General features: G+C 35.1%; 1 protein-coding gene across 2 annotated transcripts; it reads right to left on the bottom strand.

Annotated features, from left to right (window-relative positions):
• Nucleotides 1-593: 593 nt before the first annotated feature.
• Nucleotides 594-23,693, bottom strand: LOC103983806 (AUGMIN subunit 3). 2 transcript variants are annotated; one of them, XM_065150458.1, is made up of 19 exons: nucleotides 23,372-23,693; nucleotides 21,898-21,934; nucleotides 20,341-20,444; nucleotides 19,006-19,201; nucleotides 18,281-18,347; nucleotides 18,021-18,124; nucleotides 15,705-15,789; nucleotides 13,296-13,359; nucleotides 11,088-11,219; nucleotides 8,524-8,593; nucleotides 6,108-6,165; nucleotides 5,982-6,037; nucleotides 3,866-4,018; nucleotides 3,558-3,669; nucleotides 3,337-3,478; nucleotides 2,407-2,482; nucleotides 1,420-1,515; nucleotides 1,133-1,257; nucleotides 594-991 (listed from the first exon to the last, which is right to left on the bottom strand). In XM_065150458.1, exons 1-19 carry the CDS (start codon nucleotides 23,545-23,547, stop codon nucleotides 982-984), a joined length of 1,863 nt encoding a protein of 620 aa, XP_065006530.1. In that variant the 5' UTR covers nucleotides 23,548-23,693; the 3' UTR covers nucleotides 594-981. The 2 variants fall into 2 exon arrangements, with proteins under 2 accessions (XP_065006530.1, XP_065006531.1); XM_065150459.1 differs by having other exon boundaries at nucleotides 1,085-1,257; nucleotides 23,372-23,692.
• Between the last annotated feature and the right edge of the window lie 2,221 nt (nucleotides 23,694-25,914).

Consider the following 25,914-nt stretch of genomic DNA (forward strand, 5'->3'; position numbering starts at 1 on the left):
GGTACGATTGTTTACTACCTATAAAACCAAGACTCAGACTTATGAATCAATTAAAATGATATAACTGTGTGATGCCAATGTTAACTGTATCAACAGAAAACTCAAAATTAATGCACTTATAACTTGCCGGTTGAACTGGGTAGACGTGTTTGAGCTTGGGTTATCTCTCGAGCCAGATGCAGTCTCTACAAATTGGCAGGCAGCATAAAGGGGCATAATAAATCTCAATTCTCTTTTCTTTTTTCTCTGTATTGGGTTGACTTGAACTCACTGCGAGTTTGGAGTGCTTTTTAACTTCAATACCAGGGTTGAAAGAAAAAGACAAACATATGTAAAACTGTAGCGGTCTCTACAAATTGTAAAGTAACAAAATATTGACAAAGGAATACTACTACTATCTGAATAATAGGGTTCACAATGTCTTGCTTTTTAGCAGCAGGTCACAATATTGTCCAGCTTAAAAATTAGATCTGATCAAAATAAAGGGAACAAATTACTCCCAGGAGATGGATGGAAAGAAAACTTTTTCGGCCATGAATTTGCAAAGAACATATTCTACTACTTGACCATTCAGGAGGAAAAACAATTTAAAATGAAGGAATAACAAAGTCCATAACTTCGATACATCTTACACCATCTTAATCTTGGATGAAGTGTGTTGGGGGGTGGGGGGGGGTGTGGGGGAACAATATACTGCTAGCTAACAAGCAACAATGAAATCTCATATTGGTATATGCTACTCAAAGGTTACAGGTTACATAAGATCACCAACTGGCACCCATGGAACATTAACCAACAAAAACCACTGGGAATTGAGAGGCTGACTCTCACACTACATGCAGCAACTTCCTCTTCCTATAAATCACAAACTTCATCAGAAAAGGACTTCCAAGATATTGGTGGATTGGAAATTCCCTTGGTAAACAGGAAACAGGGACCATTATCTTTCTCGGAGAAACTGCCCTTGACTATTTTCTGCATTCACAAAGGCCTGCACAAGGTCCACCCGTCAGCAAATTTTAAAATATAGTATGACGTGATAAAGAATAAATGTTTATGATATTCTTCTGCTTGCTCACGGTACCAACACAAGAAATGTTGAAATTGTAGATGCCATGAGTGGACTTCTCACTCTTGGAGAGCCTTGACACGAGAACTGAGCTCTCTGACTTGATTCCTGAGACGATCTGGGTTGCAGAAGAAGTCAACAAATACCTGCCTCTCCCGTCCCACCTCATGTGGATGATGTTTGACAATCTACAAATTGTTGAATTTGCCAAGGAATGCTTACTACATATTGAACTCACAAAAGAATGGGTGGAATGATTTAATGGCCATTATCATTTATCTTTGGGCTTAACATCTCAATTAACTAAATTTAATGAAATGGAGATCAGAAAAGTCTGATGAACTTTATACCTCAGCCTTCTGACGATGAGCCTCTGTCACTTCTTCAACAAAAGCAGATACTTGAGAATTAACCTTTTCCATATCATCAAGTGCTTGCATCAGAGGCTATCAACAGACACATACAAGTCAGATGAGAATAGCCCAGAAGAGAAGCTTGCATGAATAACCTTAATTAGAAAGTTGAGCGAAAAAACAGAAACATGCAATAACCATCAACTTTTAGCACATCAAAGAACTGGAACATTGATTTTAACAGCACAAAGGAACTATTGGCACTCCCAAGTAGAATGTTCAAAATACTTCATAATATATAAATTTTATGTGGAATATAATGGTTGGGATTCAACACATCATTTAGCAGGAAACAGAAAGAGTAGTGGATGTCAAACAGAAGAGGAGACACCCCTTACATTGTTCAAACATTAAATGTATATATAAAAAAAAGACTGTCAACCACCAGGCTCCAGCCATGTTGCCAATGTCTATACCAATACTTTTAGAGAGAAATTATTTAAATATTTGAAATTACAAGAACATTTGCATAAATATGTTTAGCCCCAAGTCTAGTGTCAGTGCCATACAAGACTGTTTTAACTATCATGGTCATCATGACAATAATTTTCAAGAAAAGTTACTCTTTGAAAGTCTAGTTCTACTTTTTCGGTTGTCTATCATGTCCTACCGAATCTTTAAGAAAATATGTACATGCCAAATTCTCATGAAGAATTTGTTCACTTTTGTTTGTGTTTTGCAATATGGAAAATTAGTTCCACGTCCAACCCAATAGGTATTATGTTTAATCATATATACCCTAACATGTATCAAGAAGCAAATATACACAAATCTAAATCTTTAAGGTTACACGTAAAATCTAGAGGGACAAATATGGTATTATGAAGGTTTGGCAAGTATATATACAAAAATTTGAAGATAAGCAAGCAAAATACAAAGTAACAAGGCTTCTTATGAATCAACAAACACAGTAGAAAGACATACCCTAGGTGTTAACAATGGTTCTGCTGTCGTTGATGACGAGAACAATAACTGCTCCAGGGTCTGAATAAGGGTGCATCTGCACCGTAAAAGATGCAAAGCATTTATTAAATACGCATATTAACGAATAACATCAAAACATATGAAAGGTGACTATCATGATAAACACGTATCACAAATGCTATGTGATATACAAGACATACAAGGATAAACATGTGTACACATATCACAAATCCTATTGTGATATACAAAAACTAATAAATATGTATATTAATGCATATCATGAATATTTCTACAAAGAGTTCATTCTGATTATCCTCATGACAGTGATGTGAAAAAGCATATGAAAAGTTGCTAAGTAACCTACTAGATAACATTTTTAATTCAAAAGGAAAAAAGATTGACTTGATCCATCCCTAGAAGGTCAGGGTCGAGTATGAGCCACTATTAGAAAACAGGGTATGACTTATGCAATAACATGGGGCTGGCTATAACGCTTTCTTTTTCTCAAAAACTGCTAGTCCAATATTGGCTCATTCTATTCCCAGTCTCTGGTACATTAAATCTAAGTTTGTACACATGATAAACAAAGTTCACTTACAGTTCATTGATACATCGTCTTCGGTCAGGGTCGAGTATCCTGATTATCCTCATGACATTGATGTGAAAAAGCATATGAAAAGTTGCCAAGTAACCTACTAGATAACATTTTTAGTTCAAAAGGAAAAAAGATTGACTTGATCCATCCCTAGAAGGTCAGGGTCGAGTATGAGCCACTATTAGAAAACAGGGTATGACTTATGCAATAACATGGGGCTGGCTATAACGCTTTCTTTTTCTCAAAAACTGCTAGTCCAATATTGATTCATTCTATTCCCAGTCTCTGGGACATTAAATCTAAGTTTGTACACATGATAAACAAAGTTCACTTACAGTTCATTGATACATCTTCTTCGGTCTTCTGGAAGAGAGTTTTCGAGTTCAAACTGAAGAGACAGCAAGTCAGACTGCAATCCTGATATCTGCTGAACTATACCATGTGCTGATACATATGTCGGTAATGCTGATTGAGAATCTGAAAGAAAAGCATATCAGTGTAACTAAATATATTATAATCAAGGTTGTATTGAGTCATTAAGAATATCAAGGATTACTCGAATGGATGCTTAGAAGATCCCGGACACTATGCAGAAATGTATCACGGTCATCAACTGCCCCTTGTTCATGTACTTCTGATGCAGCTTGAATAAGGGAGAGACAATGACCCTGCATGGCAAGCAAAAGCCAAAACACAAGTGACATACAAGAATATTTCTATTTGGTAATCTCCCTAATGCATAAAAGTTTAAATGGGAATGAGGATCGGATTTGAACAAATAGAACACAAGCATTGGTATCAATTTGGAACTTGAACCAGCCCTCCCACATATGATGCTGAAATGATGAATAGGTGTTTGCATACCACGCGACCATTGCCTGCTGATAGATAGCCTTCCAACTCTGACTCAATCACTTTAAGCAATGAATAAGCCCCAAGTATCGTCTTTCGCTCCAGTTGACAAGCTATTTTCAAAAATTGATGTCTGGCAAGTTGATTAACTAGATGACTAATATACTGCAAAACATGAGATTCTTTAGTATGATCCACCATCATGAATTCAACAAAAGAAGAAAAGAATGTGCCACTAGAATCATATTGTTGAAAATAGAATGATGAGATCAAAATAGTGCTTCAAGTACTCCGCCGAATACAAAAAAGACGATAAGAAGTCACAACCACAAAATTTTCACATTTTGATACTAAATAAATGAATAAATCCATATTGTCATGTCATTATGTAGACAGGCTTCTTTTACCCATTGAAAAGGGATCAAAAGTGCACAATTTTGTTGTTCTACCCAGTAATTTTGCTGCATGACAGTCACTGCCAGATTCATTAATTTTACAAGTCATGTATAACAATACATTGTCCTCGTACTCGGTGAAGACTTCTGATAGGAGGATTTTTTGGATGGAAAGTCAATATCTCAGCTAAAAAGCTAGAGTTTTTTTTATTACTTTTGCAAACAATTCACGATGATGTTAAGTCTATAATGGTTGTCATCGCCTTGTGCTTCTTTCCCTCTCACTCTCACACTCACTCATTTTCATTGTCACACTCTTTCTTCCTCTCTCTTGTAGTCCTTATTTCATAATCTTAATTGATAAAATGATATACACTGTCTATTTTTCGCTTCAAAGGAAAAAGGATAGTCCTTGTACAAGGGATAAAGTTCCAGGTTGTTTCATCATCAACCATTAAAGAGAATTGCCTAAATAATTACCTCAAACATATTTTCAGCCAAATATATTACCATCAGATACGGGGACATCTAGATGGTGGTACCAAAAAAAGTTTTCATTGGTTACTCTCCTGCACAGAACTTCTGGCATTACTCATTTGTAAATTTAATTTTCTTATAAGAAACAAGGATCACCATGTTGTTTAGAACAGGATGGCATAGGTCAAAAGTGTACACATAGAAAGGCGCTGGCACCAAAAATGATATGTCCCAAAAGCAACAAGAATAAAAGAAAGACTAGATATTAAATAAACAATCTGCAAAGTTAAACAAAGATTATTTGTTGCCTCATTTTAATAACAGTTCCAGCATGATGGAGAAATCAACAAACAATACTATTGTTATAACACCAAATATCAGGAAGCCCCAGCATTTACAATCAGGATTGCTTGCCATTGATACTAGCACCATAAACAGTGCACACTATATTGTTTACATGAAACCATGGAACTTTACATTGCTCTGCAGGCAAGAAGGTGCAGTTTCAAAAAAAAAAAAAAAAAATCACATCAGAGCACACCTTTGTGTTAGTAAGGGCCAGCATCTGATCCTGCATGGAGTGCTTATTATTTGACCTAATTCTTAACAGGTAAATGCTGATTTGAGGTCTCATACAGCAAACTGTGTCAGGTTTAGCCAACAGGAATTCACAGTCATCTGAAAGGTGTGGACAATTCAAGCTGTGTTCTTCAAATACAACTATAATGGGTAATCGGATAAACAGATATTATAAAGGATTTTATTAAATTAACTCAAATATTACAAGGAGACTCCATGGTTGAAGAACAAAAAAGAGGGAGTTCAATTAAAAAATTGGCATTTAAGGGAGGAAAATTCAAGGAAAAGAATGTCTCTCATGTGAAATGTTATTCTTAGCCAAACCATAATTCCTCATGCTTAATGAACTGCATGTTAGTCCATATTCCATTAGATGCTACAGGATTTGACTCGTGTGAATTTGATTACTTATGAAGAAGCAAGACAAAAAGTTGCATATGCCATATAGTGCACTAAAGAGTATAAGTGTGTGATCAATCCACAATAACAATTTCAAGATTAAAGGTGCCTCATCATCTATCAGAGGAACTTTTTGAAATTGGTTGATTAACATAAATAAGTTGCTTATTGCAAAAGGAAAAGCCAGGTAGCAATCAGAAAATTATTAAACATCAACAAAAGAATTTGAAAGGTTATAAATTCATAAACAGCATTCTATAGAGAGAAAATTATCATACCATTTTCTGCCGATTAATGTAGTACTCCTGCCGCATAACCTTCAAGTCGTAATCGCCTGAGAAATTGACAAAAAAAGGTTAAAATATCACTCTTCATGATAACTTTTGTTTTCTTGTACATTATACCTTGCAAAATATAGGTGTCTTGGAGTTGAGCAAGATCTGAGCAAAGACGTGGAATAGTCTGGAGAAGAAATAGGAGAACAGGAAGCAATAAAAGGATCAAATCAACTACAGAAACAAGCATGATAAACATAATAGTAGGCTTCAACACTTAAGAAACATAATATTGAAATAAAGTCAGATTACTAGATAACAACTTTACTAATAATAGATCCAAAGAAGATTGCAGCTTCAATAGAGCTTCTATGGTCATGGTGGATTCAAAAAAGTTGAGCAACCACTTCCACATCACGTATAAGAATCATGGTTTTGTATTTTTGTCTATAATAGCTTCAACATGTTGCTGAACAAGTAATTTCAGATCATCCATGAAACAAATTACTTGACGATTGCTGTTGAGTTCATTAAAATTATCTAAAAATTTGGAAGGCTTACAAGATGAAGTTATCAAAATAACATCATAATGTGGAAGATTGTCTATAAAGCATATTTAACAGTTGACACACAGAAAGTGACATGGTAGATTGTAGGGAGATAATATTAGAAAGATGTAGTTCTTTTACACCTCCTAGATACATAGAAAAAGAAAGATGGAACTAAACTGAACTTTAGAAAATTGAAAATACAACAAAATTGAGTCTAAATCTGAAAGACTCAACCCTTGCCTAACACTATTCTATTCCAATAGAATGTGTCCCTTCAATCTTCCTGCTAATTACCAATCTTCAATTCCAATAGAATGTGTTACAGCAAATTTTCAATCTTCAATTCACACCTATTAAAAGTTCTGCTAATTTTGAAGTCATATGAGACACGTGGCTACTGGTTCATTTCTCTTGCAGACAAAAGCAGCTAAAATTTTTCTTTACAATTCTGATGCACTCCAGGTTTCTGCTTATGCTTTTCTGAGTCATGTTAGGCCCCAGGCTGAGACATTCTTGTTCAACCTAGTATAGGAAGTCTCCACAAGTGCAAAGCTTAAAAATCATGATTAAATTGGAAAAAGTTATACTACTTTCCATATTCCAGAAACAATTATTTACCTTCAGTATGGTCTAAGAAAAAACAATTTTGGTTTACTAATAACACTTAAAGTCCTACACCGTCAGAAATTTTGTTTGTCATGGCCCAATGTCCAAGACTTTTACCTGAAACCAACCCAAACAGCTGATGCCGAGGAAATCAAAAAGTGCACTCAGCCAGGTTTTCTTAACTGGATCAGCTACAGGTTGGACCCAGTACACCCAGTGAGTTAACCTCAACATTGACAACCCTAGAATGGGAGTCCTTATCATTATTGAACTTGTACTATAGATTTAGATGAGTCCTGTGAAACCATAATACTAATTTCATTCTTCAGTAAAAAGACATTAAGAAAGGATAAACAAGCAACTTACATCAATTACTTGAGAAAATAGCAATTTCATGTTGCTGTGATCTTGAGTCTTTCTCCATGTGTCATCAGATAATTGTGATTAATATATCAGATTAAGGTATTTGGCACTGATGCCAAATTTAAAAGTTAAATTCAAAAAACAACATGATTCCTATACAATCACTTGCGTTTGGAGGTTTGAAAGACTGGGAAGTTAGGAGAGTTGACAACAACTATCGTAAGGCCAACTCAAGATGAAGGTTTTAAATTTCACTCTATGAGGCATAGAGATGATAAGCTGACATGATTTTGCCTCAAAAAATGAAAGAACGTTTCATATGCTCAATTACCTGACAAAAGCTGTGAAACCATATTACTAATTTCAATATTCAGTAAAAGAAATTAAGAAAGGAGAAACAATCAACTTCCATCAATTACTTGTCAAAATAGCAATTTCAAATTGCTGTGATCTCGAGTCTTTCTCCATGTACATCAGATCATTGTGATTAATATATCAGATTAAGGTATTTGGTACTGATGCCAAAATTTAAATGTAAAATTCAAAAAACAGCATGATTCCCATACAATGACTTCGTTTGGAAGTTTGAAAGACTGGGAAATAAGTAGAGTTTTAAAAAATGCGTCAAAAACAATGATTGTAAGGCCAACCCAAGATGAAGGTTTTATATTTTACACACTGAGGCATAGAGGTGATAAGCTGACATGATTTTGCCTCAAAAAATGAAAGAACCTTTCATATGCTCTTCATGACAAAGCAGGATATAAACAAACATTCAAGAACCTTTCTGTGTTGTCAAAAATATCAAATACAGACATAATTCTTTGAATATAGAATCAAGGAAAAGATCAGTCGTTCCAACCAACAGTTTCTATCAACCAATATAGTCAGCTGAGGAATTCTATTAGGCATGAAATAAAACAAGATGAAGAGTTAACTGATATAATGCAGAAAAGTGCAATAAACTCCACTAGTATGATGAAGCCACTAGAAGTGTCATATGTAAAATTAAACAGTGTGAGTACCTCAGACAAAAATTTCTGCTCTTTATGGGAGAGAGTTGAAAGTTCCCCGGCCAACTCAGAATGTTTTTTTCTGCAGGGTTAACATAGAAATCTTGTGAGGATTCTGCAGATTCTAAATTTTGCAAAATAAAAATAAAAATATCAAAATTCTAACAACCGCGTCTATCAATTTCCTTATCAGTCAGCTCCTAAAACTAATAATATAAAATCTGAATGATCATCAAAAGAACATACCATTGATGGTGGTGTATTCACCAATGAAAATTGGGCTTTTCATAATCTATGAAATGTTCCAGGCTACATGCAGGCAACGTGTTTGGACATTAAGTCCAACACAGTAACTTGCCATTGCATTGAGGTACAGTTAGTACATTTTTATTCCTTTTAAATATGACTGTGCTACAAGTGTACTATATGTATCATATCAAAAAAATCCTTTTTTGGCAGCCTGACTCTGTCAGCGACTCAGCAATACCATGTACGCAAGCAACCAGCGCCACCATAATGGAGATGTAGGGTTAGCCAATGTGATCCTCGCCAAGGTCCGTCATACTGTGACATACCACTCGGTATGGGCGATATGTACTGATCCGATAAGGGACCGATATGGATGGTACATATTGATCTATCAGTATACCTCACTGTATCATGTGTCGGTATATCGGTACGTACAGTATCGATGGCTAATCGGTATACCGGTACAGACCGATAATGCGAACCATGATTCTCACTATAGGATCACTCAATCTCTACACTCATTATGTCAACGCCAACTTGCTTGACAATGATGGTGATCTGTTCCTGATTCCTTCCTAGATGACTCCTAGCAGTACACTCAAATGTGAGAAAAGAACAATAAATTTTGATCAAGCTATGAAAATCTAACTCAATCTCATAATCTCTTTTGGCATTTGTGTATTTGCTCAATTCTCCTTGGATTTCATTAAAAACAATCCTCCACTAGTGTCATTCCATATTCCTGCACCTTAATCCTCAAGGCCAAGCAAAACAACATCCCAGTGACTACAGGGGAACTATATTGAACAAAGCAAAGCAAAGTTCCAAAGAGTGACTGAGACTCCCAATTTAAAAAATGGTCCACACTGCTTAATCATTATTATTTACCTCCTGACTAACTGTAACACCCTGATTAATCCCACATCGGAAATGAGCAAGATTAAGATTGACTTATAAGAGCCTGATGAGTGTACTATTATTAACTTTAGCTTAAGCATTTTAGCCAGTGGTTTGGGCCAAATTATGTTAATAGGTCAGTTAACTCATTAAGCTCGGGTCATGACATTTGGTATGAGAGCCGAACTAATAATTGGGTATGGTGAGGGGGCTTGAGTAGGAAAGGACAATCCGTGGACGGAGCCCGATGACTCGTCACGACATAGAGCCACCACTGGGCTGGGCTACACCTCACATGCATCAACTTTGACGAGAACGTCAAGCTCTTGAGTGGGGGAGATTGTAACACCCTAATTAGTCCCACATCAGAAGTGGGCAAGATTAAGATTGGCTTATAAGAGTCTGATGAGTGGACTACTATCAACTTCAGCTTAGACATTTTAACCAAACGAAGTTAATAGGCTAATTAACTCATCAGGCCCAGGTTATGACACTGACAAAATAATAAAAGGTCACTAAGAAGAATTTAAAAATTCCTTATTGTATAAGTATCTCTTTGCATCACATTTTGGAAACACAAATTAGAAGTAAGTTCCCATTAAAACAAGCACATAAATCATGATTGGCCCAAAAAAAATTTTGGTAATGAGATTCACCTAAAAGCCTCATTACCATTTGTACATGGACAAAGAGAGAATGTAACACCTATTGAAGACTCAATTTTCTGTGTTCTATTTTCAACTAGATTACTTATCCATGAAATCAGCTCGACTCCCATTGGCATCCAACCTTTCCAATCTTATCCACTAGTGTCACCTTATGCATGTGTATGCAACTTAGCCACTTCGCTAACGACAATTGAAGCCATTCTGGTAATCAGTCACGATCAAGGACCACAATCCAAAGCAAAACAATATTCGTGGTTAAAAGAAAATTGCCAAGAATTTTCCTAAATAGTTATTTAGAATTATCCGAAAACAAGGTAGAACAGTTTGGCTGTTGTGTAGACTGATTTTTTTTTAGCATTAAAAGTCTGGAATGTAGTTAATTCAGGAATGAGTCCGAGTAAGAAAAAATCCTTAAGGACATACAGGCAAAATTGCAAGCAGCAAATATTAAGTACCAAGCTAGAATTTTCTTAAACCGAATGGTACAAAATAATAATGATGCAGAAAACTATATGCAGACAATTAAAAATTTTAAGTGCTTAGAACAGTTTAGCTGATGTGTAGACTGATCGTTTGACCATTAAAACTCTGGAATGTAGTTAATCCAGGAGTGAGTCCAAGTAAGAGAAAATTCTTAGGACACACAAGCAACACATTGCAAGCAGCAAATGCAAAGTACCAAGCTAGAAAATTCTTAAACCGAATGATGTAAAATAATAATGATGTAGAAAACAATAGGCAGCCAAATAAAGAATGAAGTACCTAAGAGAATATATATCCCGATGAATGTGAGCTTCATCAGAAGATATCTGAGCCTTCAGCATTGAAAGAATCGCCTGCTGCTTAGCATTCTCAACTTGAGCTTCCACCCACTGTCTTTCGCTTGTAGCAAATCTATAGCCAAATTAAAATATATTATATAAGAAATAGCTGCCACTAATGATGAAGCGAAATAGAAAGTGAAAAAAGAGTATGACAGAAATATTTTGTTGAAAAAGTTCTCCAATTAATAGGAAAAAAAATCATTTCTTGTGGTTTCAAATTCTAAGCATTAATATTCAGTAATAGAGACCTATACCTCGTTCTAGAGTACCTACCAACCAGGTTGTTAAGTTTTGCACAACGATATACATGTACATAGAAAAATATAATGTAACAAAAGAAAATAAATTTGCAACTTCATGAAAATTAAATATGAGAGACTGAAGAAAGCATCACCAAAGGCTCTTTCCAACAAGAGGTTTAGAAAATATATGTATATATGATGAAATGATATACTTGAAGTTGATAAACATTCTATAGAAAAATACATCGTGATGAGCACCTATCAAAATACAACAAATATTTGGAAATGCAGAAGATCCTAAGTTTACAGGATGAAGTAATAAAGAAAATAGAATTTTATCAAAGGTACTTGAAGATAGAATTTCATCATAGGTTAGAAGACTCGTAATCAAGACAAGTACATTTCTAAAGAGAGAAGATAGGCTAAAAGATCATATCATAATAAGGGGCTTTTTGTGTCTGATTTCAAATTGTAGAATATCATTAGTAGAACTCCAAATTACATGAAACCACGCTTGCAGTTTCATATTAAAAGAATTCATGAGAAAGTTATAAACAACGCTTGCAGTTTTGGGTACCGGACCTATACTGGTCCATGGCCAGACTTGTACAATCTGATCCATGCTGGCTGACTGACAAATGGTACATCAGTGTATTCCATGGCACCACAAAACGAGAAGGAAACGAAGAGGAGGTGACCAAAGAGGTGGCGAGGAGTAGGAGAAAGAGGAAGAGGAGAGGAGGCAAAGGAGGAAGAGGAGAGAAGGAGGGGACATACAATGGCAGCGAGTGGAACTGTGGTGCAGGTGTAAGGCGGTGTGAGCCAGAATGTCCGCAACTCCACGTCTGCATACAAACCCTAAGCAGCAGTGTTTAAAAAAAGGACCAGACAGCCTGAAAAGGGGTGGTCCACATCCTGATTCACACTCAGATCTGTAAATATTGGCCGGTAATATGTGCCGGTGTGAGCCGGAGTGTCCACAACTCCACATCTGCATGCAAACCCTAAGCAGCAGTGTTTAAAAAAAGGACCAGACAGCCCAAAAGGGGTGGTCCACATCCTGATTCACACTCGGATCTGTAAATATTCGCCGGTATGTGCCGGTGAGAGCTGGAGTGTCCGCAACTCCACATCTGCATGCAAACCCTAAGCTGCAGTGTTTAAAAAAAAAAACAGCCAGCCCAAAAATGGGTGGTCCACATCCTGATTCACACTTGGATGTGTAAATACCGGCCAGTATGTGCCAGTCCAAGCAAAACCGTATTCCTTGCATATGGAAAATTCAAAGGCACCTAATGATTGGATTTGATTATGTCATGAGAAGAATATCTAGATTCTGAATACAATATTTAATCTATAGTATTGCTTAAACAGCTATGATTCTGATTGGATTTCTAGGACCTGACTCATAAACCCAATGAAACAGATTATGCAGATAAAAAATGAGTGACTGTGACCAATTAGATCCATTTTGCCTAATCAAATATGAGACAAAGCAAGACGGACTGTAATATTTTTAAAACTATTACCTAATTTTTCTAATAATATACACAAAACTAAATATTTTTAAAATATTTAAACTGAATCACATAGGAAGTTGCATTTTCTTTTATGTGCTATGCAGTACCTTAACAGCTCATACCGCAGTCACTTTTTTAAAATATTAATACTAACAGTTTAACTACTAGTTTATTATATTTTAAGCAAAATATCGGAGAATAATGTTATTTTGTTTATCATGAATAAGCAAAACTTCAACCTAGACACTAGTATCTCTCAAAATCAACTGCAAAAGAACAATGAATAACAAAATTTATGACAAAGTTTACTAGGGCAATTTAGTATTGTGTTGTGACCAGGAAACTAAGGAATGAATATAATGTATAAAGCATAAAGAAACTTACATGGAACGAAGCCTTTGGAGCTCAGCTACACGATTATGATGATGATTATGTTTCTCAATATCTCCTATAGATGCAACACCAAGAGAAGAAAAGAAGAATTAGTTGTCAACAAATACTTGAAAAGCCAAAAACTAAGCAAGTAAACATTTGCTGCGTTAAGAAACACATACAGATAATGTAAATTTCTTGCTCATAGTAAAAAAAACAGATACAATGCAAGTTCCAAACCTCAACATCCCAAATTATAAACTTTTTAATGTAAATAAGCTCTTTGCTCAGGAAAAAAAGTAAAAAAGATACATTCTAAAGACAATAGCTCCCGAGTATCTTTGCTCAGAAAGTCTACTTTGTAGCCCAGTCCAATTTATGGTTGTGGGTCAACTTTGGTACACACTTAACATCAGTTAGGTAACAATTCCATTGCCCATTGTAAGGTCATGACACTAAATGCCCATAAGCCAACAATGTAATAAACAAAGAAGTGTAATGCATATGTTAAACCAATGCCTTCTTCCCCTTTCTCTCTTCCTTCCACACTGAGCAGAACCACAAAATGGTGTCACTCATCTTTCTTGCCCCCATAAATAAAATGTCATAGTCCTCGTGCTCTTGAAAATCTATTTTGCCTACATCAATAATGATGATCAGCACTGGTCAACTACCAACAAATTCCTTGAAATCCAAGCCATAGGTGGTGCAAAATATTTGGCCTACGCAAACCAGCACAACACCGAATGAGATTGTAACATACCAAAAAGGTATTGGCATGACATGCCCCCACCATGAAACCACAATCCTTCCCCCTTTATAAATCATGATCCGCCCACTTATTCCTATAAGAAATATCAAAGTTGCTCAGCCTTCTCCATTTTGTTCTTCACTTCTGATCTCATTCCCTTAAAAAAACTGAAAGATTTAGGGCATAATTAAAACCAATGGATTTTCATAAGATTGGATTTCTCAAGAATTAAACTAGTCTGATCAAGTCTTTAACTTAAGGAAGCCAAGATTAATAAGGTCTTGGATTGGAATAATGAAAACCAAGTGGTATAGGGCAATTTGCTTATCCATTATTATTTAGCCAATAAAAACCAATCAGACTGGTAAGCCAAACCACTAAATACCAGACTGTCCATTTAAGACATCAAACCTCACCACATTGAGCAACTAACCTTGCAAACCACTACTCACTCCTTGTGACCAAGACCAAGATTTGCAATACCATCAGGTATGGTTTGGTATGGGCACCATTTATTGGTCCAACAGGTTACCATTACACTGATCAGGGTAAACTGGACAGGATGCCTGGTACAGGGCCGGTGCCAATCAGTACAGGACTGGTACCACCCGGTATAAGGTGGTACAAGCTTTGGTCTTGACCAATCAAGATAGGTCTTGGTCTTGACCAAGAACAAGATTTGCAATACTATCAGTATCAGGTATGGTTTGGTATGGGCACCATTTATCAGTCCAACAGGTGGTTACATTACACTGATCAGGGTAAACCAGACAGTATGCGTGATACAGGGCCGGCACCAATCAGTACAGGACTGGTACCACCCGGTATAAGGCGGTACAAGCTTTGTACCAGGCTGTTTTTCTTATATGTTCAGCTTTTTAGGCTTTTTTGGAAACTAAATATGAACCGGCACACTGGTGTGGACTGGTACAGTACCAGCCCAAGCCCTAATTGGTACAGTATTGATACACGAAATTGTAAACCTTAACCAAGAAATCTCTGCATTGCAACTTATCCACATGTCCATCACAAAATCCACGACCTTCTCTCAAATATGAAATGATCTTCCATAAGAATAAATAGTGGCACTGAGGAGAGTTTTTTCCTCTTGAAACCCTCGTAATTAATTCTTAAGCAAAGATAAGCAAAGTCCAAGTATTTAAAGGCAACTTCATTTCATAGCTAAATCTGAATCGTGGAAGAACTCGGACGTGTAATGAATGATCAATCAGCAATACAGAATTATGAATGATAGGACCTCTAGCCAAACTAAATATATGGTGATTCATCCCCTTCCAAGAGACTTTGTCATCAAGATGTGTTGATACAGCTTGCTATTCATTAAGACTATAGAATAGAAAGATTACTCATCATCAGGTATAAAGGACTTTCCATCATCATCAAACCAAGCAAAAAGAACTATGTTTTACCAGTTATCTGAAGCACAGTATCATCCCCTAATTGTTATTTTGTCCACATGGGAATTTTGCAACAATTTAGAATATCATCCCCAGATATCTGACTCCACAATACCACCATTTTAACAATTTAGAATATCTGGCTAATCACTTCTGTTACTTAAGATGTACAGATGAATTTGCAGGAACTGCAAGAAATAAAGACCAATACTCCTAAGCGCAACAAGTGAGAAAGCTAGACCAGGAATATACCTCGGATTAAGCAATTAGTTAGGTCATCAAGACTCACCCATGAACACTTAGATTTACCCTCCTCAGCAACAAGTCGCAATGGTCCCTAACCAAAGAAACAAATTAGTGTCAGTAAACAGAAGTACAAGAGTACTGAAAGGCTATTTTGTATTAACTAGATTAGTTCTATCAACAGATATCTAGTACTCACCATCAAATTGCACTTAACTACATACTACTGAATAATTATATTGATAATGGAGTTCATAAGATTGATATGTGGCCATTATTAGACATGTAAATGCTACATGGGTTAAGCCTATATACTTATTGATATAATGACATTCTATTCATCTCTTTCCTCCAGCAATCTTTCTCTATCTTTCTTTCTCCATCTCTCCTGCCCCTTCATTTCTCCCTGTCTTCTCAAGCATGTACCATGTTTTGCAACAATCATGTCATATACCAATATTGCCTATATTTCTTGTCTTGTTTGATCACTAATAGGATCTGCAATAATTTGTGGTACTGACTTCATACTTCACTTAATGAAACTGACAACCATGGCGCTTCTATTCATGAAATGCACAACATGAAGCGAGAAGTTGATGCTTCCAAGAGTCTTCAATTTGTCAACCTATGACAGTATTCATTTAAAGCAAGGAAAAGGACATGACCATGCCAATCATCTAGCTCAAATTACATTAAAATTGATCTTTGGTCAAGCCAGGGCATAACACTTGAGCAACATACATTTAAAATTTTAAAAAAAGCTTCTCACAGGTTATTTTGTTTCCAGAGATCAGAAAACTCACCTTAGTTTGACTTGGGATTGCCCAGTCCTGATCATCATTAAATTGAACATTTAAATTGCAGATTTAGCATTTGTAACTTTGTATGTAGCAAGTGTCATCACCACAATGAACACAAGCACCTCGTGTTGGGCCATTATACAGTGTCAAATACATTAGTATAGGATGATGCACAATACATGACTTCAGTGTTATTTATTAGTAATGCCTATTTATCTCTAAGTCTCAACACATTGTCAAATGAAAACCATCATGCAGTTCAGGACATCTTATAGCCATAAAACAACCATAGTGATACACTGCCATCATATCTTTCCCCTCACCCCAACAAATAGACCCCCAGATCGAAAAATACATATGACTTTTCTTCCTTATTACACAAAGGTAGACTTGTTACAATCAATGGCAAATGATGAAGTGGTAAGAGATGACTGTCATGCAGGGTTCCATGGACACAAGTATGAATATCAATTTGGCAAGACAATGAAGATCTAGGGAGACTAGAAGAATAGTTAAAAGTAAAACAATTTGACAATTTTGTTGTAATTTTATGATAATTGCAAAATAATTTTAATTTCATAATATGTCACAAAATTGTTTAAAAATTCACTTCCACCATTAACATATATTTTGATATAATAACAGTAAATATAATGTCTGATGAGTGGTGTGGTTATGGACAAAGAATTCCTGTAACCATTAGAAGCAACCCCTCCTCATGAATGATTTTTTCCTTTAAAACACCTCCAAGGCACTAAACTAAGAAATATCTTCAAAAACTACAATGCTGTAAAGGTAATAAATTAGAGGTCTGATATGCTTTTTTGCTCACTGACACTCTTATTTATAGAGAAAAGTCTTCCAAAAATCCTAAATAGAAGCCTTTTGAGTGGTCCTCTGGCTGCCCTTCTTTAGCCAACCCTTTCCTAGGACCAACTCATCAACAACTTAGCTCATCTTTTTTTCTAATTACTAGGCAGCTGCACAGAGAATGGGTGAGTGCGATTCGGAAGATTTTCATATGCATGTCTACTGCTGACACTTTCTTTAAAAATTTGGGGACACGACTTTAACACTTGCAAACATAGATGATTTCGGACTAAGAACATATGCAACAGCCGTAGGAGGATTTCAGACTTGTGTACCTATTTAATATCTCTCTCCAAAGACTCTTTCTAGTTATTCACCCTTTTGGCTCTTTTAGGAAAATCGTTATGCAGTATGCATGCTTCATCCAACTAAATTTAACTATAACTAAACCATTAATTCAATGTTATTCTCCTCTCAGCATAATTCTTTGGACTAAAGTAATCTAGTTCGCAGTAGCTGGTAGTCCTCAAGCAATAAGAATTTAACAATCTCATCTGTTCAATTAGTACAAGTATAGTTGAACAACTATTGCAGCAATTGCTGTAACTGAATTAAGGAGAAAAGATGGAGTGACACATTCATAAACAACATTCTTAAGAAATTAAAATCTTAAAAGACCTAGCAAAGATGGCACTTAATAAATAAGAGAGATTACCCTATCAAACTGTTTTGAGAACCACTGGTTTAATTCTTTTGTACAGGCCAGATCTTCAATCAAGTAAGGATGGAAGTCACAGTAAGCTAAGTAGATCCTGTCCTCTGCATATCACAGAATACTAAAAATATATTATAGATATTAAACAATATTTTGAGTCAAGCAAACTTCTGCATAAAATGAAGGAGAAGATAACAACATATCCTATATCCTTGAGGCAGCTTGGCAGTTGGACCCTAGTGATATGAAGATAGACTTACCATCTCCTGAATGATAATGAGCCAATTCCTGAGCTGTTGAGGCAATTTTCCCTAGAACAGAATTCATCTAAAAGCAAGAAAAGTAGTGAGCTAAGTTGTTGATGAGTTAATAGTGCAACATGTGAACATAGAGTTCCATGCATCATAGGAAGTACTAGTAAATGCAACTTAAAATTTATGTAGAAACAGACTTCAAAAAACAAGAACAGCAATGCATCACAGGTAGTGTAAGATGGTAAACAATCTTCATGTGCATATGCCTGTAGAATGCAAAATTATATGTTATGAAAAGACATCAAAAAAGCAGTTTCACTCATACCCTAGCCCAACCTAGAAATATTATAGAAATTATAGTAGTATATGAAACGATTTTTTTGATGGTTCAGTACAAATAAATCTAAATCAAACAATGAAATAATAATCCAAATCCAAGCACTGCATATGGTCATGGAACTACATGTGCTGCCAGTATCTTGCAGGTATTCAATGACATACACGGACAACCAATTTTGCTTGGAACAATAGCAGAGGTTTTTTGCAGACTGAAAGAATCACAAATTTGAAATGGGAATGTTTGCATCAGCAAGAAATACCAGCATAAAGGTTGCCTCAACTCCCTACATCAAACCTAACATTTTGGCACATTTGTATCCTTTCAAACAAAGAACTTACGCAATCGCCATCATCAAAACATGACATGACAAGTTCAGAAAAATGAGGTCTACCTCTAAGTTCCTGGCTGAAAGCTTCTCATCTAATGTAATAAGTTGTGCATTGACAACAGATGTTGCAGATACTCTAGGCCTTCTTCCCTGGATAAGAGCTGAAGCTTGACCTGCTAGCATATCAAATAGAGACTGTTGACGCTCAAGCTGCTTTTGCAATTCTAGAACTTCTGCTTTGTAAGCCAGTTTTGCCTCCCTAATAAGAAAGGTTTTTGTAATAAATGAAAGCATTAGTTCTATGAAAATTATCAAGTAAGCAGTGATTGTCAGTCCCCAGAAGGAAACTAATGAGTGCATGCATTAGGAATTCGACAGAGGCATGAAAGAGAAATAGACCTAGGAGCACATATCTACCTGAAAATAACAGTTCAGGATATCTAGCTGTCTACCTGCCATTTAGCTAGACATACTATCTGCCAGTACCCAAACTATTTACAAAAATAAAAAGTATCATACAGAGAACATTTTTGAGATATGTACAAAACAGAAATAGACCTTCAACTGCATATCTGATCTTAAAACAAGGAGTCCAGAGATGTCTTCTCACCTACCTGACATTTAGATAGTAGTGCTAACGACGGACTGGTACGTACCGCCCATACCAAGTAGTATGCTGTGGTACAACGAACCTTGCTCTCCACTTTCTTACCCTCCTTAACCTCTAACCTCTAACCCTGCTTGTCTAGCATCTCCAACAACTCTCAGCATCTCAATTGTTTGCTTCGTAGAAAAATTAATCACAAAAGAGACAAATGTACACTTCTTTTGCTTATTGATTATATTAAAAGTCCTAAAATAAAACAAAATTGTCGAGATAGACCTAATAAAAGCTAAATTAATCGATGATAACAGATTAGTGGCTGACAATTTTCAGCAAACAAGTAGACAAAATTGTCATCCATTACTTAATGATAACATGTCCACAAGTCTAATGTGAATTTCTAAATTTAACTGTTGCCAAACCAGTCTTACCAAGTTAAATAGTGATAACTCTCGTGTTTTAAATTTTTTTTTAACATCAATTTTTTGAATTTATAGTGAATATAATCTCAAGAAGACTTCTACTTCGATTTACAAGCTAGAAATGACCAACCAATATCTAGAAATGCAGAAACTTAATGTAATATACTGCATCACACCTGAGAAAAATGATACACATATGAATGAGTAAATGTCTATTGTAACATGTGACTGCATCCAGATTGATAAATACACATGAAACAAATATGGAAAAACTAGTGTAAGGAAAATATAGTATATGTTCAAACACTTTACCTAGACATGCTAATCATGACTTTATAAAAAAATTTAAAGGAAAATATCTATAGCATCTACCTGATATCTATGAGCCTTTCTTCAGCTCCAAACACTGCTTCCTGATTATCTTTCTTACTTGAAAAGGCTGAAATGCTATCAAAAGCAGAATCCAAATCCTCCCCCTAGCCAATGAAAATAGTAAAGCTTATAGATATAGAAGCTTATAATACAATATGGTCTATTTTAACAGACAGATAACTAAGCAACATCTCAACAAAAACTAATAATAATAATAACCATTTTCATATATTAGCTTATGCCTACTGCTCTTTTTTTTTAAATTAACAAGCATTCAGATCCTCCTAGAGTGTTTGATTTCATTCGTCGACACTTCTGAGCAGGAAGAAGAAATTAAAAACTGAAACTGCCCACACAAAACTTTACTCACGACTATTTTGGCTTGGCTAAACAAATAAAGCAGGTCCTAACTCAAAGCTGATCTTGATGAGCAGTCAGGTCCAACACCAAATCCAGAAAGATACAAGGATTGGTTGGACTCTACAAGAACCAGCCAAAATCGGCAATGGCCAAATCAAGCTAAATGTAGTCCCGACAGATTATAATATACATATTGGCAGGTTGTGATGGCCAAGTCAAGCTAAATGTAATCCCGACAGATTATAATATACATATTGCAGCAGGTTGTGATGGTCTCCGAATAGTTCAAATCAGTTTCAGCTATTTTTTCTTATCTTGGAGGAACATGTGATCCTCTTGTTTGCAATTAAATTATACTCCGGCTCAACATCCAACCAGAGGCCAACACTCCATGATCATACTTGAACAGGTAGACAAGGCTATATACGTAACACTAACTGATACTACATCAAAATCCTCACTCACTTAAATGGCATGATATGGCAGCAAACCTGCAAAAATGATTTAAACCAACATCATCCAGCAGCAAACTTAAGTGAAGGTCCAACTCACAAACTCAATTGAGAACAGTGGACAATATAGACCTAGTCTTGCACGAACATAAGCACAACAGTTGGACATCAACATGTATAGTATCAGAATAAACATTGAACAAACGAAGATAAACATAGGATACCATAGGATACTTATAATTTACTAATGCATGAATGTGACTACATAAGATCAGGAAAAACAAGGCATGGTAGGATGTAGTTTTTGTTGAAAAAGAACAACCACAAAGTGATTTAATCGTATAACCAAATAGTATGTGAAGTATTGACATGGATATGCATTTTATCTCATACTTGTCAAACATGAATTCATCGGTTGTGGATGAGAGAGACTCGATGACAAGATTTTACTAGATAAGCTATGAGACTTTTAACAAACACATCTGGACTCCGGTACCAAAAGTAGTTAAAAGTTTAAGGGTCAGTTCATGTAGACAACACGAATCATGATAACCTATACTGCATCCTTAGTAATTTTATTATTTACAGGGATAGTAAGAATATATGTAATACATAGTGGAGGGGCTTCAGCTTCATTTTCATCTCATTTTAGCAAAGCCCATGTAAAGTAACATTCCATCTTCACTTTTTTTAAGAACAAATGTGCTATAAAAATGACCATGTTCAGAAATTAACTATACACTACCTCCAGCAGCTTTCCTTCATGCAGAAATTGTTCATACCTGCAGTCCCAATAATAAAAAAAAAATGTTAGATAACAAACAGGACCCGAATTTAAGATATAATTTAACCACCATATTTTCTTCCAAATATCGAGGAAAATACCATCCCGAATCAAAAGCAACTTCTAGCTTACTTTCTAAGGCTTCTGTTGTCCAGACCCATTCATACCACAAATGCCCATAATCACTCCCTTTCTTACATACTAAGGCTTGTACACTAAAAATTAAAAAAAAAATAATGATGATCACGGCACTATCATCCAACCATATCAAATACAAAGACCAAACCCTTGAAATTTCTTCAAAACTTAATTTATACAACAACAACAAAACCGTAAGTCCCATCTTAAGACCTAATGTATAGAGATGAATTTGTTACTCCTGAATTATAAAAGAAGAAAAAGAAAATACATCGTCATTCTTCTTTATCATTCGCATAGAAACTCCACAATCAACACTCAGATATGCACTAGAGGCAAGATGCCCCGATGGCTGATGCCGCAGGATTAGTTGTCATAATGGGACAAGATCTGAGATGTTAACACACATGGTGTCCAATTGTCCATGACTGATAAAGTTTAAGTTTTCGGAGTTAAGCATTCTTCCTGGATTTTGTTCTCTTCGAGGCTGATAACATTTTTGCACCCTTGTTCAAATGACTTTCATAAGAATTTGACATCTTTGACTACACTACCAAGAACATATGACTAGCATTCACGAGGGGAGTATATGAAGAGATCTAACTTGAATATGGCACTGAGACAAAGCTAGAAATAACCATAATGCACAAGTATGGAGAATTAGGTTCACAACCAAATCTTGAACATCAAACCAGAAAAAATCATCCAAACAAGATCAGTCACAAAAGAAGACATCTAATACAGTATAGATCAGCTTAAAAGATTGATCCTAAGTCCTAGTTGTATATAACATTAGACTCTTATCTATTCGAGTCAAATTGAGCCTTATTTTCACGACAGAAGTTGGAAGTATGTAATTTGAGTCTACTGAATGTAGGTTCAAAACATTCTTGTTTGATCTATTATGTCATGGATCCTTCAGCCTTCAAGACTAACACACTTATGATTGACGCCGAGAGAATTGTTTTGATTTTGATATTTTTGTACTATTTTTGGAACCCTTTTCCGGGACTATCAACAAATATAGATTCAAATTTCTTTTGGGGCCTCTACAGACTGCTACATTCTTCTAGGAGGTCATTACCCCAGCACATGCACCAAAAGCTACGCAAAATGGCATGTCGTTACAATAACAAACAATAGCACGGTGCCCGAGGCAGTGAGTCCAGAAATCCTCCAAACAGAAAGACATTCCAACCTGCATCACCTAAAACCACGGTAATCCCCAATTTTTCCCTCATTACACGATAAATAGCGATTAAAAAGAAGAGAAAGGAGGAGGAGGAGGAGGTTATACTGTGAGAGTTCGGAGGGGGAGAGGACATTGGAAGGCCGAAGGCTGGAGCAGATCCAATCGAGAAGGGGACGGACTTCCTCGTACTGGAAGGGCCACTCGAAGCTGTCCGGATCGAGCGCGTCCTGGGCGTCGAACCCCAGCTCCCCCAGGACGGCGCACAGCCGGCCGCCGCTCATCTTCGATCGCCGGAGCCCCCGGACGCGGGCGCTCGAGGTCTGGGGGAGGACGAAATGCGGGCCGCGATCGGGACAAAAGAGGGGGAATACAAAATGGGAATAAAAGGTCGTTTGGGCTCGATTTCTCGGGTGGGAAACCAGTCACCAATAACGGAGCTCCCACGCCGTCTTTTCTGCGGGGTGGTTTAATGTTTCCATCGCATTCGATCACAAACGTCGGTTGATGTGCGAGATCAGATTTGATCAGAGACGTTGGCTGACATTTTAACGGATTTGATCAGAGTTATTGGACCAATAATAACAACAAAATAATATCCCAACCGCATATGTTAAAAACAAAATAGTTTTACAATATTTATTGGACCAATTAATGAAAACAAAATTAATTAATTATTATTTTTTCACTACAATATTGTCTAATTTTACGAAATATTTTACTCTTTATGATATTTGCATGAAATCCCATATCGACGACTTATGGTTTGTTAAAATATTATTATTATTATATTTATATATATATATATATGAGGGTTTCGGGTTTTTCTTATTTTCTAAAGTAAAAATTCGGATTAATTGGGTATTCGAAAAAATATATTTTTTTTTTTAGTCTTGGCTTATGTAAGGTATTTCTTTGCAAGATGTATTCAAAATGTTTCATATCCATCCCTTTTGTTGGACTCAAAGTTTTATGAAAATGACTTGATTGCTTTGGCCATTGTATTGATTGTCCTCACCTTTAATAAGATGTTGACTTTTTTGAGTTGACATTATTTGACTCTTAAAATTCTAGAGATTATAGAGTATGAGGGGGATGGGAGAGGCCTTATCAAAAAGAACATTGCAACTATAGTCAAAATAGAGTTTTATAGTATTATAAGTGCTTAATCGATTGGATAGTATTTATAGCATTTTTAGAAGAAAAAAAATTCCTAAAATGCACCAAAAACTAATTGTTATATGTTTGTTGGATTTTTTTTTAATTATATAATAACTAAAATATCTTTACATACCTCAAACAATCGACTATTGGACCGTTAGGCTCAAATAGTCAATCCAAATAGTCCCAAACGATTGGTCAAAGGGGTTTTAATCAATTTTATTTTAAAAAATAAAATTATTAATTTGAATCAAAACCATTGGTTTCATTCAGTTCCCACAAATCATAAACTATAATCAAAACATCTAGGATCGATTTTGATTCTATTTAAAACTGATGAATCATATAATCGATTCACTTTTGATTCAAATGAAACTAAGATTACGAGAGTGTTTGGGGAAGAAAAATGATCTTAATGTGGATAATCTAAATTAATCGCTATATTTTCAATTTGGTTTAATGATGATTATGCTTACTTATTAGAGGTAAGATTACATTTCTACGACTTGAGTCCATCCGATCAAGTTACAAAAATATCATCTTTACTCATAGGTATTGTTGATGAGGTGTCATTTCTTTTTTTATAAAGATAAGATTAATTGGATGAGATTTTAAATCACATCATCAAACCAATATTTATATGTATATATATATATATATGTATATGTATATATATATGTATATATATACATGTATATGTATATATGTATATGTCTACATATGTATATGTATACATATACATGTATATGTACATACATATACATATTTATGTATACATATATATATATATATATATGTATATATATATATATACATATACACACACATCATGTTTTACATAAATTCAACTAAAAAATTTAATCTATATGACATGATTAAAATATAGTTTTAATCAATCTATAATAATTTCAACATCCATGCGCATAAACAATAAGTTTGAAAATAAGTTTAACGAAATTTCAAAAAGGTAGTATCAAAATCAATCATAAATCGAATAATGTATTCACCACTTATTTTTGTGAAAGTTAAAAAAAAAAACATAAGCTTGAATTTGAAATCGAAAGTAGAATTCACCAATACTCTGTCCACTATAATTCATAATGATAATAGTCAAAATCAATCATCTTCATCACTTATCATTTTAGAAAAGAATCTAAATTTAAATTTAAAAATGATAATAATAATTATTTTTTTAAATAATTTTAGAATATAATTTCACAAAAAAAGGTATTTGAGCGGAATTTAAATTTGAGTTGGAGTTCAAATACTTAATAGTTACTCAAATTAATCAAAAAATTTTCAGAAATCCATACCAATTGAATATAATTAAATCGAATTAAATTTTGTAATGAGATATAAAATAAATATAGTTATAGCTTAATATCGAATTAGGGTTAAAAACACATTAATAGTCTGACATTAACGAATATTTTGTATTATCAAACACAAAAAAAACATAAACTCGTATTAAATAAAGAAATAAAGAAATA

This window comes from Musa acuminata, chromosome BXJ3-5 (assembly GCF_036884655.1).
Source record: "Musa acuminata AAA Group cultivar baxijiao chromosome BXJ3-5, Cavendish_Baxijiao_AAA, whole genome shotgun sequence".
Classification (NCBI taxonomy): Eukaryota; Viridiplantae; Streptophyta; class Magnoliopsida; order Zingiberales; family Musaceae; genus Musa; species Musa acuminata.

Bases quoted from the DNA above. Each gene is read 5' to 3' on its own strand.
- LOC103983806 (XM_065150458.1), bottom strand. From the start codon at position 23,547: ATGAGCGGCGGCCGGCTGTGCGCCGTCCTGGGGGAGCTGGGGTTCGAC. The intron at 6,166-8,523 runs GTACTCACACTG...TTTCTTCTCCAG, and splicing joins AGCAGAAATTTTTGTCTGAG to ACTATTCCACGTCTTTGCTC. The intron at 3,670-3,865 runs GTATGCAAACAC...CTTGCCATGCAG, and splicing joins CAGCAGGCAATGGTCGCGTG to GGTCATTGTCTCTCCCTTAT.